Source organism: Triturus cristatus, chromosome 1_2 (genome assembly GCF_964204655.1).
Source record: "Triturus cristatus chromosome 1_2, aTriCri1.1, whole genome shotgun sequence".
NCBI classification, from domain to species: Eukaryota; Metazoa; Chordata; class Amphibia; order Caudata; family Salamandridae; genus Triturus; species Triturus cristatus.
Window position 1 is genome coordinate 111048902 of NC_140580.1, and position 17376 is coordinate 111066277.

The 17376-nt window shown below is 44.3% G+C and overlaps 1 protein-coding gene across 1 annotated transcript in view; it reads left to right on the top strand.

Moving 5' to 3' along the window:
• Nucleotides 1-17376, top strand: part of PDZD8 (PDZ domain containing 8) — a 389693-nt gene that overhangs the window by 201260 nt on the left and 171057 nt on the right. Inside the window, exon 3 of the mRNA XM_085603086.1 lies at nucleotides 8-110. Coding sequence (XP_085459212.1) covers nucleotides 8-110 — 103 coding nt within the window. The remainder of the gene's footprint in view (nucleotides 1-7; nucleotides 111-17376) is intronic.

Consider the following 17376-nt stretch of genomic DNA (forward strand, 5'->3'; position numbering starts at 1 on the left):
CTTTCAGATTGCTGATAAACGGGTCCTACGAGCAGGAGCTGAATGTTCACTGCACCATGGAACTCGGCAGCAGCCCCTGGAAAGAGAAGTCGAGGAGCTCCATCAGAGTGGTAAGACACGCTGTCCGTATTTGGGATCCTCGCTCTGTAGCCCCTCTAGCAGTAGCATGCAGGCCCCGTTCAAGGCCTGGCATATCTGACTGTCTCAGATCAGAGCGATTCCTGTTTTTTGACTTTGGTTTCATTCACTCGCTTGACTTTGCTACTCTAGAGTGTGTTGAGCACCCAGTGCTTTTCTAATCTATTTGCTGCTTATATATTTAAGACTTGTGGAAAACCACTTTACAGACAAAGTCAAACGTTACCTATGATAAACCAGCTTCCGCTCTATGAATTGCAATACGTTTACACCATTTTAATTAGATATTTATTTCTTTATTTGGGGGGGGGGGGGGGGGGCAGCAGAACTTAAAAAAATAACGGTGTTATGCTTTGAAAATGGGAGAGCAGGACTTAATTCCATTAAATCAGTCTACTATACAAGCAATTAAGAGTGGCAAAATATGCTTAATTAAAATCAAAAAGTGCCATGTGCTAAAGCTTATCCTTCGGGGACATTGCCCACGTCTGCCACTGCTCACTACCTGAATGAAGTCCCCCATAGCCTTCGGTGCGCTCACTAGCCACACCAGCAAGTTGTTCAGTTACGGCAGGAGCCAGGCGACTTGAGATGGGGTGATTTAATTTTTAGTTTTAAATCTTGAATATTGTGGTGCCAATTCACGTAACAGATGACAAGCATCATCTGACAAAATGAATCAAAAGACTGCAGACAGTCTTCAGTTAAGTACATTGAGCACATTTATCCTGCTAAATAAGTGGAAGCAGATGACGTTTGAAAGGGATGTGACCTAATACCTGACCTGAGCTGCAAGGATTGCATGAAGTAAGTTAGCTCGCACTCTCCGATAGATGTGGCCAAAATTGGGTCAAATATTGAATTCTACAACTGCACTTCACATATATTTGCTAAAAAGCCATGAGCTCTGACGGCACTCTTGAAATATTTCAGTACTTCATGGTGTACCAAGCAAGCCTAACCCTGCCCCAGTGTGTTCCTGATATGCCTGCTGGTGGATAGATATGAGAACAAGCATTTGCAATGCAATCGGTCTCGCCTTTGGGACCTTAAATGTATTTAGCTCTGCAGCACATTAGCCTGGGTGCTGAAACATTTATTGTTCTTTAACATGGAGGTAAAGTAAGCACCAAACTGCGTGACACACCAGGTATGGGAACACATGGAGAGAAATATTGCCATTCAGCGGGAAATGGTATAGTCCAAAGCTCTGTTTTTAATATATAAACAGGGCCTTTGGTGGTCATATCACTGAAAATATGAGATGTGAAAAAAATATTGCCTTCCGGTGCTCGTGGAAGACAATTTATATGGACTGGAATCTAGAGAATGCTAAAGTGATTCTGTGATTTTACTGACCTCTACTGGTCGTTTTCTATCAAGACGGTTAAATAGAGGCAGTTGAACTACCAGAAAGCAATTCTGGTATTTTACTGACCTCTACTGGTTGTTTTCTATCAAGACATTTAAATAGAGGCAGTTGAACAGAAAATAAAATCCCTAAGCAGAAGCACACAAGTCCTAGGGCTGTTCTCCAGAGCCCACAAAGTACATACACATATAAGTATATGCTAAAGTGTATACAAGACGTCTCGAATGCTCGACCTAAAAAGGAGGCATAACTATTCAGTTTTCACACAATTTCCCAACAAAATGTTTGGGAAGCCAATGACTCAAGCTGTTGAGATAATACAATTTCTCAAATACTGCAATCCACACTTAGATATTTTATTTTTTTCATTTTTCCATCCGGCCTCTTCTAGCTGGATTCTCAGTCATGTTATGTACGAGAATATCCTTGTAAAGGTGAGGGTTGGACAGTTTTAAAATTGTAGACAAGCCTTGTAATCTCAGCCAGTACAGCAGAGCTGTACTTATTTTACAGGCTAATTCCATAGTGCTGTTTCTCCGGTTAGGGAGACTTTACAGATTCAAACGGCAGCTCAGTTAGATATTAGGGTGTCACACAGCGGTAGAGATAAATACTCAAATAAGCATTTAAATATATATTTAGAAATGCAATAATTTCGTCCCCAAACCTAAGCTTGTTAGTATATAATAAAAAATGACATTTGGCCATCAAATATGCGTTTCATTCTGGAAGTATAAACTGATTTCACCCAAACAAAATGTTTACCCTATTTATGTAAAGAACTGTTCCTGAGATGCAAACCTGTAAGTACGTTTGAGCCCAAAATACCAGGTTTTCTTTTGCATGCATTATTCATATGTACGATTGCTGCTCAGGGATAGACTCTGCCTTTCTTGCCATGTACCACCTGTATGCTAGGGCGGGAACATTTCCAAGGAGGAACATTATTGTGCTATGGCTATCCATGATAAACCAGGAAATGCCAGCGTTTTACCGGGGAGTGCATCGCCATGCCATAGATGCTTGCAATATGCCTAGCATTGCTACCATGATGCCAGGACCAGTACTAGACAAACGATGAGCTTCATGCCTTGGTTCTCCAGAGTGGCTAAATTGCTACCTACTGCTGGCATGGTGTATGGTTCCCACTCCAATTGCATTGTCTCTGTAACTGGGTGCTAGATGGGATGTCCGCAAAGGTGCGTGAGTGGGTAGGCGTATTGATAGGGCAGAGCTCTCACAGAAGAGCTCAACCAATTCGATGAGCCCCACAGATTCAGTGGGTCAGACTCCAAAAAGAAGTGAAAGATGCCCACATACCTGTTGCATGTCTCTCGCTGTCTCCTCTTGTGACCTAAAGTGCAGATTGGAAATGGCCAATTATTGTGCTGGACCGGCACACCTGAGTATTAGGCTGTGTGGAATGTGACTGGCATACGCCAATGGTCAGGTCACTGTCCACCCTACAATACACATTCTTCTTATTGGTGCTGGGTGCGGAAAAAATCTGCACACTAAGCACTGAGGTGCTTGACACAGCGTTCAAATGAGGGGGCACAGGCAGCACCAGAGCTGACCGAGTCTTGGCTATGGGGGCTTGGAGAATCAGAAACTGAAAGTGACAAAAGCACACCTGCCAAGCCCCAGCTGACAATATCAGCCAATAGGCAGATTTCGGTGTGCCAGCATCACTGAGGCAGCATCTGTCTCTTTCGTGACTCTGTATTATCATGTTACTGTAGTGCGCTTGCTACATTTGAAATAAAATGAGTTAAGATTGCCTTATCTGCGAATTGCAGCACACCAACAAAAAGTCCGGGACCTGTATTTCTGGAAGAGCACACTCTGCCTGTTTACGCCGCGGCGCACCTTTATGCAGGGGCACCCTATTTTGAAGAATGCACTCCCCTCAGGGCAGCCCTGAACTCGCTCTCCTCCCAGAGCAGCGCATTCAAGAGAAATACAGTGCAGCTGTTTATAAGCTGTAATTATTTTCTGTGCACAGGCTGCAATCCACCTGCACTTTCAAAGGAGTTTAAAGATCCCCTTTCAGGCGGGTTCAATGAGTGACTGACCTCGCCTGCAGGGGATGTCTGGGTGTCCATGGGACCCCTTTTGATCCCTTAAAGAGGGATGGCCTCGGGACGCACTGGAAGTGCGCCACCTTTTTGTGATGCGCTTTCAGTGTGCCTCGTGAAGGCATGTTTGCGTCTGTGTCCAAGTTGGTAATACAGTGTGGGTGCAGTGACAAAGTGATTCCCTCATTTGCGTGGGGCCATGCTCCCATGCAAATGAGGGAACACCCTCTCTCGATAGCACTGACGCTACATGTGCACCAGATCTATCCGTATTACAGAAGGGGCTGCACAAGCGTCTGCTGCCCCTTTGGTATTACCAAAGTTCCCCAGGGACATGCAGACTGGGCGCAAACGCCCGTTGCACCCCCAGGGCACTTTATATAATACAGCTTCTGGTACTCTAAAATGTATCCTGTTGCTGGGCACCTGAAACACCGCCACACAGTTGTCTTGGTCAGAAGGGCTCATTAATAAGAACTGTAAAATTAGTTTTAGACTTGAGCAATACCACAGTGATCTCTATTAGATTTTTTGGGGGGAGGAGAGTTTCTCAAATTCAGATTTGGACAAATATTTCTATTGAGATTTCTGAGGGTGTGTTACTTAGGGGTATGTGAAGAGGCGGTAAACATGTTTTTAACAATTGCTCATTTATTTCCTTTACCTATTTTTTTCCTTCTCTGCATTGATTAACAGGCGAATTAACACTGTCTTGGAGTACACACTATATCAAATATGAGATTTAAACTAACAGAGGTGCTCATTCTCTTTAAAAACTGATTATTTTATAGTAATGTTGTTTTTCAGTATCAAAATATCGTACATTTTAATCCCTGTGAATGTGGGACAGAAAATTATTGATGCCGTTTGTACAGTCGATGATCTTGTGTATAATTGTACGAAATGTGGTGAAGATTTACTCGTATTTTGCTTTCTTCTGCCAAAAAGCATGTGGAGAAATTTAAAAATGTTTACATATTTCTTTGAGACCAACGCTAAAAAAATTTTTTTATAAGGTTAAAATAGCATTGCTTAACACCATACCTACAGGTAAAATTATTTCAGCTGTTTTTCAAGTTATTCTGTAATGCTGCTTTACTGTTTTTAGGCCTCGCCTACCCGACCGCTCAAAATACCTATTGTGAGCTTTCAGTGAGTTTGCAGCTGTCTCGCCTGGCCACTGCTGCTTTCCACTGGTTGGCTTTATTATCACTCTAATTTTCTTGCTTTTTGTTCAGTGGCTTACCTTCCTCTTCTTAAGCTTTTTCCCTCCCCTTCGTATGCTTGTCCCTCCCATGGGGCATAGCCTCTTTACAACTCTTTATATCGGCGGACTTGTTTCCATCCACTACACATCATTTTTTCTCCCTCAAGTGCTGCTTCCCATTTCAAAGCCCCCTGCTGTCTGTTGCCTCCATACCTCCCAGCTTTCTTGTAAAAGCACACCAACAGGAATATTTTAGCTGGCATAAGGCTGAAGAGAAGACTTTAAGGCTAGTTATTTTAGGTCTCACCTAGGCAGTGTTTAGGCTGTCTTTTCAAAACATGCTGTACTCTGAACATGGGCTTTAATCTCCGCCCATCTTCCGGCCATGTTTAGGTCTCGCGAGCCAAAGGCTCGAAGAGACATTTTATATGTGGGATTTTCAAAGTGCTACCCGCAGTCTTTTGGCTGGCCTAAACCTTGAGTGCACGATCACATGCACGTGCACAGCTGTTCCTCTGCTCATTGCATTCCCCCCTCCCTTCTCACCCAGCCCTTTGATGCTCTGCTCGCATCTCCCTCCTCCCTGGGCGTGAAGGGAGACAGAGCCATCCTGCTTGATTAATGGCTTTGCATTCCCATGTGTTCCCGTAGTAAACATGCCCGAGGCGCCAGCCGAGCACAAGGCTCACGGAGACATTCTCTTTACCCTCGTTTTGCTTCCTAGTTAACCCACAACATTTGTATCCTGCTCATCATCAGAGGTGTCTGGAGGGAGCCTGTTGTGTTCTTTGCACTTCGCTCCAACCCCCCATCTTGCATGTTTTAATAATTTTGAACATATTTTATCAGCGCTGCGCCCGTTTCAAGAGCGTTTCACACACTTGTCAGCAGTGCCACTGACTGACTTGCAGTTAGCTACCGTGAACATAGCAGTAACTCGTAATACCGAGGCTTCCATTTTACAGCGCTGTACATTAAACGGGTGCTGCAAGATGTGTCAGTGTGACGTTTAACAGCACAAGTTGCCATTCTTGAGCTTGTCAGAAATGTAAACCTAGCACCCTGCTACTGTGGGAGCCATTCTCGGAATACTGTGTTTGTCCACTAGTCTTATGTAATGTTTTGCTATCAAACTTGTTTACCTTTATTATAGTTCAGACCGTTAATGTTAGTCTGTCTTCAAAGCAACAAGAATGCCTCTTCTGTTTCCTCCCTCCCCTCGCTACTCTACCCCCCACCCCACTCTCTCTCCTGTTCCTCCCCCTTCCTCCAGTGCTGTGTGGGGCGCAACGGCGACAGCTTGTTTAAGCAAAGTAGCAGAAAGCGGTTTTTATTAAACATTGAAAAGTGCGCACCAGACGTAAGCATTACAGAAAAACTCCCATGTCGACTGTTAATGGACAGACAACTCCACCAGCACGAATGCATAGTTTCTTGGTAAAAAACACCTGGATAACCAGTGCGAATAGCCTGCAACATAGGGTCTTTTAAAAGTCACGCTGTTAGATCTGGGGGTCTCTAGTTGGCAGGGTAGGTATCACTGTCCAAGTAGGGACCCTTGCTTCTAGTCAGGGAAAGGGGGGTACACTGTTAAGATAACCCCTGCTCACCCTCTAGGTAGCTTGGCCTGAGCAGTCTAGGCTATCAAAGGCAATGTGTAAAGTATTTGTACCAACACTCACAGTAACACAGTGAAAACACCACAGATTTACTCCACACCAGTTTTAGAAAAATAAGGTATCTTTACTAAAAACTTCACAAGACCAAATACTACAGACAAACAAACATATAATTCAAAAAGGTTACTTTAAAGATAGTTCAAGAGTTTGCAGAAAGTACTCCAGGATGTAAAAGTCAGTGTCTTGCACAATGCGACTCTCAATGCACAAAATGCGACACTTTCGTGCCCAACAGTACCTGTAGTTGCGATAAGGTTCCCAAAAGCTATAACAAGGAAGCTTGCAAAGGCGATGCGATACTCCTGAGATCCTGGGGAGGCTTTGCAGCAGCCCTGCTTCACGCAGCAGAGGTGGATGCGCCGGCTCCGATCTGTAAGGGGAGGATGCGATGACTTTGGCCTTCGTTGCGTAGGTTTCTTAGGGGGAAGCTTCACGCACAGGTCCGATGCGACACGCTTCGATGTGGCACGATGCGCGGCGCAGCGTTGACTTCCGGCGCCGCAACTCTCGATGCGCCACGGAACGGGACTCTGCGTCGACGCACACGATGACTGGAGACTTTCACGCACCGGCAGTGGTGCGGCCCGCAAACTGGTTCTGCGACGACCCTCGCAATGTCAGGAATCTTCACGCTTCGGGACGATGCTCGATGCACTCGGCGATGCAGGGACCCTGCGTGTTGCAATGGTGCCGCGATTAAATTTTCCACGCACTCTCGTCCTTGCGACACGCAATCGGATGATGCGTTGGGTACCAGTTACTCTTTTCACGCTTCTGCTTCCCAGCTCCCAAAACACAGCAAAACGACCTCCTGAGGCCCCAAGACTGGGCAAGCACTCCAAGGCAGGTCAGAACTCCCTCAGCAGAGTTCCAGGGGAGCTGGTGGTGAAGTCCTTTTGTTCCTGGGACTTCTTAACAGGGAGCCAGCTCTTCTCAGGCCCTTGGAGATCAGAATCAAAAGAAGAGGACACAGCAAAGTCCTTCCCCTCTCCTTGGCAGCAAAGCAAAACAGCAAGCAGGCAGTCTTCTCCTCTTCAGTTCCTTCCAGCTTTCTCCTTGGCAGAGGTTTCTTCTTAGTTCCAAAGTGATCTAAAGTTTAGGTGTCTGGGGTCCTCTTCTTATACCCCTCCAAGTCTTTGTCTCTTGTGTTGCAGTGGGGGGATTCCCCTGCTCAAACCGGTTCCTGGGTGTGCTCTGCTCTGGAGCACCTGGTTCCTTTCAGAGTGAGGGGCAGGGTCGTTAGACGCTCAGCAGGAGGTGGAGCCTTCTTTGTGCCAGCAGAGGCAGAGTCCTCAGCCTGGCCAGCAGGGGGTGGAGCCAGCCTTGTGTTTGTCAGGGGCAGCCCTATTCAAACCCAGGGACTACTCCTCCCACCCATCTAAAGCAGATCTCCCTATTCACCCTGCTGCTGACTCATCCAGGCTCCTGGAGCCACCTGGCCCATCACATGACACCAGCCAGCCAACCAGCACACAGGCACACAGGAAGGTTAAACAGGAGAATAGCTACTTTCTAAAAAGTGCTATTCTCACACAGTGAATTTAAAAACCATCTTGCTAAAAAGATGTATAATTAAATTCTGAGCACAGAGATACCAAACTTGGATTTTCTATCTTGCCCTTATGGGAAGATAGGCATGTAAACAGCCTTCCCCATTCTATCCTATGGGCAAGATAGCCTCTCAGCAGTGAAAAACGAAAATGGCTGTAATTCACTACCAGGGCATGTTACACACCTCAGTACATGCCCTACCTTTCAGATACACTGCACCCAGCCCAGGGGGGTACCTAGGGCCACCATAGGGATGCCTGACATGTACAGAAAGGGAAGGATAAGACCTGGTCAGTGGGTGCACTGGCCAGGTCGACATGGCAGTCCTGGACTGCACATAGGCACTGCAAGCAGGCCTAAGACATCATTTTAGCGCTACTCCTGTGGGTGGCACAATCAGTGCTGCAGCCCACTAGTAGCATTTGAATCACCAGCCCTGGCACACTCAGTGCACTTTACTAGGGGCTAACAGGTGAAACAAATATACCAATCATGGATAACCAATCAATATAACAATTTATACAGAGAGCATATGCACTTTAGCACTGATCAGCAGTGGTAAAGTGCCCAGAGTTCTATTGCCAACAACCACGGGTCAGAAAAAATAAAGGAGGAAGAAGCAAAACGTTTGGGGATAACCCTGCAAAAAGGGCCGTTTCCAACACACGCCCATTTTAATTTAACATGGTCATGAAATCGGGAGCTGTGGCAAATCTTATTCTCCCCCGAATCAAAAAGAACAACTTTGAATAAAGGACCTGGATGGGTATTTGCGAACGGTTTACAGAATGCAACCGTTTACAATCATAAAGGTATTTAACATGGATAGGAGCAACTTCCCAGGAGGTGCATGAGGGGAGCGTGGCAGGAACAACAGACGACCTCATTATCAAAAATCTTTTCAGTTCCATGTTCTTTATTCTCGGCTTATGGCAGTTCACAATTTAAAAAAAAGGAAATTGGCAAGAAAAAATCTACATGGGTTCAAATTGCCTGCAAATGATCTTTAAATGTGGAGAACAGCGTGAAGGAAAAGAAAGCTTTAAAGCCGACGTTGAACATCGGACTGTTGATTGTTGTTGCTAATTAAAAATAAAAAAGGCAGTACAGACCTAGGTTGCGGATGGGCTTTCAGCTGCATTACAGAGGTTAACCTCAGTGATGTGGGTAGTTATAAAAGGTGATAAACATCCTCGCCTCCACACACAACGCACCTCAACACTTGTTAATTGCCCTTGTCACCCCGGAATCAGGCCACAAGTGGTAGCGCTGGAATTTCAACTTTTGCCAGAAACACCCCCGAATCTGTGCTTTCCGGGACACATAACACATTCTACACCCACCCTCTGCTGTGGGTGTCATGATCTATCCGACGCACACACAGACAGCTGCGTCTCTTTTTAAATAATCATATTAGCTGTTATCACCGAACTTAGCGGTGGTGTTGTTGTCGACTAGGGCAGGATGAAACGCAGCATCAGCCCTGCCCTGATTTGACCCTGTTGCGGACAGGCTACTCACAGATCGCTACAGTGGGTGAATACACCCACTTGGCTTTCTCTCCACGCTATTTATGATGCTCCCTGCCATCCTCACTGTCTGTGCCTGGGTCATGCAAGTGTATTGTTCACAGGGGACTAGATAAATTGCTGTCACTGTGCAGCTCTGAGTTATTTTTATTTGAGCTGCTGTGGGATGCTGCAGAGGCCAGGCGGCATGCACAGCTCGTGAGCCTGGGAACCCCCCCTGCCCCCTTCCTGTCCAGGCTCGGGCCTCTCCAAAGCTCCTCTCTATTTGAGTTTATTTGGTATACTTTTGTTTATATAGCGCTTGGAATATATCTCTGCCCAAGCAGTTTGGAGCTGCAAACATTGGCCAAGGTACCTTGGCAGTTTCACTTAAATGATTTGTTTATCTGCTTTATATAGCGCCAATGTGTTGTAGTACAGGTGCTTTGGAAAGCACATAGCCCTATGGAAATTTCAGTTCACCAGATTCAGGCGCTTTCTACAGTGCCAACATAGCAACTGAAACTACTAGGCGCCAATAAGCACTTGTGAGAGGTTTTCATTGTTAAATGTCACTTAGTTGTGCTATGTTATGCCTTATATTAGCCTGGCGTTTTAACCACTGCACAGCGCCTTGATGGCCTCTGGGCCCTTCTTTGCGATCTATAAAACTTGGATAAGAAATAAGGGATTGATTAAGGAGGTGCGTCCCTTGCAGCCAGCGTTGCTCTTTTAGTCGCAGTATGTATTCATATGTCAGTGCTAAAGGCTAAGGAATCTGAGTCTGTGAAATGACATTTCGTGTGTCACGATAGACTGAGCAGAAATTGAAGAGCTTGTTTGATTAACTCTAGCGCTACGAGGCCATTCCAGTGATAGAATATGTATAACGGCCACAATAAGTCAGTACGTTGTGTGTTGAAAGTGTTTTTCCTACATCATATTTCTGGGTACGTTCTTTATTTAAGTGCTGGTTTTACGTATCGCTGCGGGACTGCAGAGACGTATCTCTTAGTGTGCAGCAGGTGCAGTGGCACCGGCGCCCACAGTTGTGAAGGGCACCCCACCCATGGATATTTTTGCCACCCATCAGGGGGTAGCAGGGACCGTTACCCTTACTGCCATCAGGGCCCGTGGCACTCTTGCTCGGCCATTGCATTTATGTGAAATGAGAAGAGAAATCGGTGGGGGAGGTGGGGAGGGCTGCCTTGACAAATAACTAACCAGTGTTTAGAAAAAAAAAACACAAAAAAATACAAAAACAAGAGGTGACAGATGGAAGACAGATTATTAGATAGAGAGAAGCATGTTTCTGCTGTAAACCAGGAGGGTGAAATACTCCTCCAAGTTAGTGGAAAAAGGCAATCAAAAACTATTTTTTGGAGTGGTCGTTCATGTTTCATAGTATTTTTCAGTTTTTGAATTGTTCTGTAGACATATAACCTCAGCAAAAGAAAACAAGCATTTGCAATGCAATAGGTCTCGCATTTGCAAAAGTTTGAGCTATTGGCATTGTAAATGACAAACCTTTTATCTATGTGTTGGTTTTGAAAACAGATAAATAAAAGGCATTGTCATTTACAATCCCAATAGCTTAAACTCTCGCAAATGCGAGACCTATTGCATTGCAAATGCTTGGTTGTGTTATGTCTGTGTTTTGTTGTGTTATGTTGTGGTGTGTTTGAGTGTGGTGGGTTATGGTCTTCAGTACATTGAACATGCAAGGGCACTTGGTGTTTTTTGAGGCGCTGCTCATAAATGCACTCTATGCCACATTCCACCAATCAACATAAATGCACTCCACACCATGACACAATTTCACTAAGCTTAATTTCACTCAACACCACAGTTCCAGGCCACACAATTCAACTCCACACATATCCAATACACACCACATAATTACACACAAAACCACATATTTCAACTCCACAACTCCACAATCCACAACGTACTTCCAATCCACACCATATAGTGGCACCACCTGAGCACCAAACATCACTCACCACCATCATTTTGCATCACCTAAGCATCACGTCACTCTGCCCTCTGAATCTGGCATCTGTTGATTCTGCATGCCGCACACCACTGCACGCCACACACTGCTGCACGAAACACTGCTGCACGCCACACACTGCTGCACGCCACACACTGCTGCACGCCGCACACTGCTGCACGCCGCACACTGCTGCACGCCGCACACTGCTGCACGCCACACACTGCTGCACACTGCTGCATTACTCACTGTTGCATGCTGCATGACACTGCTGCACGCCGCACACTGCTGCACGCCGCACACTGCTGCACGCCGCACACTGCTGCACGCCACACACTGCTGCACGAAACACTGCTGCACGCCGCACACTGCTGCACGCCGCACACTGCTGCACGCCGCACACTGCTGCACTCCACACACTGCTTTTATGCAAGTTTATGCTACTGACATTGTACATGACAATGCCTTTTATTTGTTTTAAAAACAAAACATAAATAAAAGGCATTGTAATTTTACAATGCCAATAGCTCAAACTCTTATAAATGCGAGACCTATTGCATTGCAAATGCTTGTTTTAATTGGCTCCTTCGACTGTCTTTTGAAATGCTTCTTTTTCTTCGGTTAATTTCTTTAGTAGTCCCTCCTTTTCTACTATTGTAGCCTCCCCTGAGGACTGTCCCTGTTTCATGTGAACATACTCAGTACATTTTATTTACAGATTCTGAGCACTGTTTTGTTAATGACTTCTTCGTCGTAGCTGGCATTGCAGGCACGACAGCTATGCACTCCCCCGACAAGTTGTTCCTGTAATTTGAGTTGTGATTTAATTTTTTCAGTTGCTTAGCATGCACTGCTCTTTAAGAGTGCCTGCATTAAAACATTCTATGTTTTATTTTGTCAGTGTGGCACACTGTGCTTCATCTTTAACATGGCGGCCACGCGTCTTTCTTTTCTTTTGCACGGCCCGCTCAATTTATATAACATTAGTTTTTATTTTTTGGCAGAGTGCCATCCCGTGCTTTCTTTAACAATGGGGACGAGTCAGGAGGTGCTTCCTATAGCAGCAGCCACAAACGTGGAATGTGGAGACAGGAATCAGAGTGGTCTCTTGTAGCGTAGATACCACTCCTGCTGAGTACTATCCAGAAATCCTGCACACTCCAACGTATGAAATACAATTGAACGTAACATGACCTGGGAAACGTCCTCCTTTATAACCCCAAACGGATGAGTTGCAAACGAAAGCATGCATAACACTTTCAGCCACTAGCCAGCTCGTTCCGTTAAACATTGTGTAAAATTGTATAGCAGGCTGGCTTCAAAAACACAACGTTTATGCCGCAACTAGCATTTGGCAAACGATCACAGCTCATACATCAAGCTTGTGGTGGTGTCAGTGCTGTGTTTTCAGATACTTACTGCTATTGAAAAAGTGAAATCAAATCATTGCTTCTGGTTACAAAGGTCGCTCCGAGGGGATCTCGCTCACTGTCTTTCTCAGGCCCCGTTTACCGGACCTCAACGCACCACAGGAGACAGTCAGCCAGCTTTCACCGGAGATAGGAGGCGAGTGGGCATGCTCTTCAGCCTAGTGCTGGCTCCTTCCGCTCTCTTCCTTTGTTCGTAGGTTTGTACTCTGCCTCTCCCAAGCACGTAGCCTGCTCTTCGGCTGGTTTTTAAAAGCAAATGGCATTCCTTTCACAACAGACCTCACTTTGTCAAAGTGTACCCGGCTGACTATTTTGTATTCCCTCTGCACTCCACCCCCTCTGCTCCTTAATCTGTTTTAATGGTCTAGCATTAAAGGTAAAAGGTAAAGTTCGGACTGTAACATCACCGATCAGCATTTCTGTTCAAGATGCAAATACTTAAAAACATATGGACACACCTTCGCTCTTTTCCTCTGTGCAATATTTTTTTTAACTGGAGCATTTCTTCTGCATGGGAGACTGTCTGTGCCAATGGTATAATTAAGCATTTTCATGGCTCCTGCCGGGACCTGGACCTGGGTGAGCGAAGGGTCATTGGGGTAAGTGTTGGAATCTTCAGGATTTCAAGGTGCAGTACCTTATGTGGCTAAAAGAGGTCCCAAGGGACACCTAGTAACAACCGGTGGTACTGCACCCTTTCCCTGCTTTGTTCATTTTCTTTTATTGCTTTTCTACTGCTGGTAGTCCGAGACTCCCTTATGTCCGGCACAGTGAACAGTAAATGTTGCTGTACCCACATTCATTTGCTGCATAGCTAAATACTGATAAGGCCCCAAAGACGAGACCTATTGCATTTCAATTGCTTGTTATTTATCCCTGTCATTCCACACATTCCATGAAAACCTTCAGCCGACAAAAGCTTTTATAGCACTAGCGGAATGGCCATCTGCTGCACTCACTCAGCTGGTGTCTGAGGCAGAAGGTGTATTTAGTTTGATAGTTCTCTTAGAGGCCTATACACTTGCACCCTGAGCTACTACGGAGAACAATATTGCTGAATCCTGTGGAAAGTAAATTAGCCTTTGGCAAGCCCTTCCCTTTACATTCAGACACTTTTTTATTCTTTTACTACTTTCCTGAGTGAAAAAGCAATTGAATAAGCGCCATGCCATTTATGAAGACAAAAAAACAATAATTCAATGTACAGTTTTGAGATACCAAAAGATGTTTGCTTTACCTCCAGTATTTCGATTTTTTTTCTTTCACTTTTTTTAATTGTTACCTTACAAACAGTGGCAAATCCAACAGCTTGGCTCTCACCTTAGTAAAGCAAGACCTGTTGACTTTGTCAGTACTTGTTCAATTAGGGTAATTGGCTCTGAATTGACTTCTAAATTTATTATCCATTGTAGTATACCGTGCGCAGCTTTTCTGCCCGTCCTTCTCTGTGCATTCCTCGTAGCCCTTCCCATCTGTTCAATTCCTACATTGATTTGTCTCAAAACTATACAAATTCCTTAAATGCATGCTTGTTCGTGAAGCTTACATTCAGGAAGGTATCAACTTAGGCCTTTGTATGTTTTGTAAAAGTTATGTTGCTGATTCCTGCCTTAGTTTCTGAACATTTTTATCATTATACTATATACTTAAAGCTGATATTTAAGTTATCACAGCACTACTAAATTCTCAAAATTAGGAGTGTGAGATTCACATAATTTGCTTTTGCGTACTTCGAAAAACACTTGGAACGAATTATGCGAAATGCAAAACTGGTAGTTTGAGCTGTATTTTAGAATGAAATGGGTGCATTTTGCACTGAAAAAAATAAAGCAAACGGTAGCCAGTTGTGTTCTGGTCGTTCGTGTTGTCCCCGTGCACTTGTGATCAATTTTGGCCATGAAATTCATGTAATTATGCTATGTGGTGTGGTAACATTTTGGATAACAAGCGTTACTCGTTATTATGTGCACAGCAACATATACAAGGGATACATTGGAGAAAAATACAGAGCAAAAATATACAGTAGTTGGCGTAGTAGATGGGCGAAATAGTTTGGAGGTAGTGATGGCAGGTTGGTGTGTGGTAAGAAGGAGTAGATGAACAGTTATTTCAAGGGGTAGAGATGATCAGGCTCTGTGAGGTTGAGGGCGAAGAGTATCCAGGGACATAGATTACTTTATAAGGTAGTGTTCAGGTATTTGTCAAGAAGTAGTTCGAGTTTTTTTCTGAAGCGTAAGAATGATTGAGTGGTGCGTAGATCCTGTGGCAGAGCATTCCAAATTCTAGGCGTATTCCAGAAGAATAAGCAGGTGAGTGAAGTTTTTTTTTCCTCAAATTTGGGCAGAATCAGGAGAAGATTGTATGAGCTTTGCAAAGGCCTCATTCGCCCAGCTTTTGAAAGTTTGTTTTGCAAGGTAGATAGGTTTTTCAGTGTAGAGAACTTTGTGGGTTATGCAGGTCATCTTGTAAATACTTCTCGCTTCAATAGGTAGCCAGTTGAGGTTAAGTGTGGGAGAGTTGTGGTTATAATGGCTATCCCCGGAGATGAATCTAGCTGCTGCATTGAGTGTGTATTTCATAGAGATAAGGTAGGTTTTTGAGGTATCTGTAATTGTTGCGTTACTGTAGTCCAGCTTGGAGAGAACTAGGGATTGTAGCGTTTAGGCCTACGATGGGGATGAAGGTTTGATTTTTTTTTTGTGGGTATTTCAATGTGTTGAAGGCACTTGTTGTCAATACATTGACATTGTCTTTCATGGCCAGGTTTTTGTCCATTGTAATCCCTAGTGACTTCACAGAGTTGGATATATAGGGCCCGATTCACAGAACTAACTTAAGACAAAATCCTAAACTTACTGCCATTTTCGTATTCACAGAAGGCACTTACTCGTTTTGGTATTCACAGAAGACACTTACTCACTTCGGTATTCACAGAAGGTACTTACTCATTTCGGTATTCACAGAAGTTAGGAGTCCTAACTTTAGGACTCCTAAATGCCTTCTGTGAATACCGAAAGTCTTAAAATTAGGATTTTTCTCAGTTTAGTAGTAGTATAGTTAGGACTCCTAACTTTAGGACTCCTAAATGCCTTCTCTGAATACCGACAGCCTTAAAATTAGGATTTTTCTCAGTTTAGGAGTCCTTTTACTACTACTAAACTGAGAAAAATCCTAATTTTAAGGCTTTCGGTATTCACAGAAGGCATTTAGGAGTCCTAAAGTTAGGAGTCCTAACTATACTACTACTAAACTGAGAAAAATCCTAATTTTAAGACCTTCGGTATTCACAGAAGGCATTTAGGAGTCCTAAAGTTAGGACTCCTAACTTCTGTGAATACCGAAATGAGTAAGTGCCTTCTGTGAATACCAAAATGAGTAAGTGCCTTCTGTGAATACCAAAATTGTAGTAAGTTTAGGATTTTGTCTTAAATTAGTTCTGTGAATCGGGCCCATATAGTTTATAGTTGAGTTCCTTTTGGTTGGATGAGGAGAAGTTAGCTTTCTGTTGGGGTTGATTTTTGGTCAGCCAGGATTGTACCGTGGACTGTGTATTCTTTAGGTGTTGGATGTCTTTAGATGACAATATTGTAATGTAGAATTGTGTGTCTTCTGCGTAGAGTTGGTAGGCAATTTTGGCTTGTTTCATGATCACTGTCAGGGGTTCCATAAAGAGATTGAACAAGGCAGGGGATAAGATTGATCCTTGGGTAACTCTTTGTGGGAATGATGCTGTAAAGGTGGAATTGTTAAGTTTGGTTAAGTGGAATCATTGGTTCAGGTATGAGGCGAACCACTTCACTACAGTGCTGTTAATGCCTGCACGTTGTGAGAGGGTGTTTAGCAGAATTTTGTGGCTGACTGTACCAATGGCCGTGGAGAGGTCCAGGAGGATTAGGAGGCAGGCCTGATCATCATAGAGAGATCTGTGTAGGTCATCTGTGTTGTTCAGGATTGCAGGCCTGGTACTACAGTCTTTCCTAAACCCAGATTTAAAGGTACGTATTTTTCGATATGGTTGTTAAGTTGTGAGAGCACATATTTTTCAATAGTTTTGGCAAGGAGGGGGAATTTGGTTATGGTTCCGTAATTGTTAAGGTTGTTCGGGTCGGAATCTGTTTTTTTGATGAGGGGGGTGACTTGGCCGAGTTTAAGGGAAGTTGGCATAGAGCCACTGGATAGGAAGGAGTTAATGATTTGAGTCCATGTTGGGAAGATGATGTGTTCAAGATTTTTGACGAGAGAGGAGGGAAGAGGGACAGAGAGATGGAATGTCTACCTCATGCATGCAAGTATTTTGATGACTTCTTCAGTGGTGTTTTCAAATTTGGTTCAGGAAACATTGTTTTTCAACTGTATGTGATTGTGGTTAGTTTTCAAGCTCATTGAGGGGGTGAGTATGGGGGGACCACCACTGATTGAA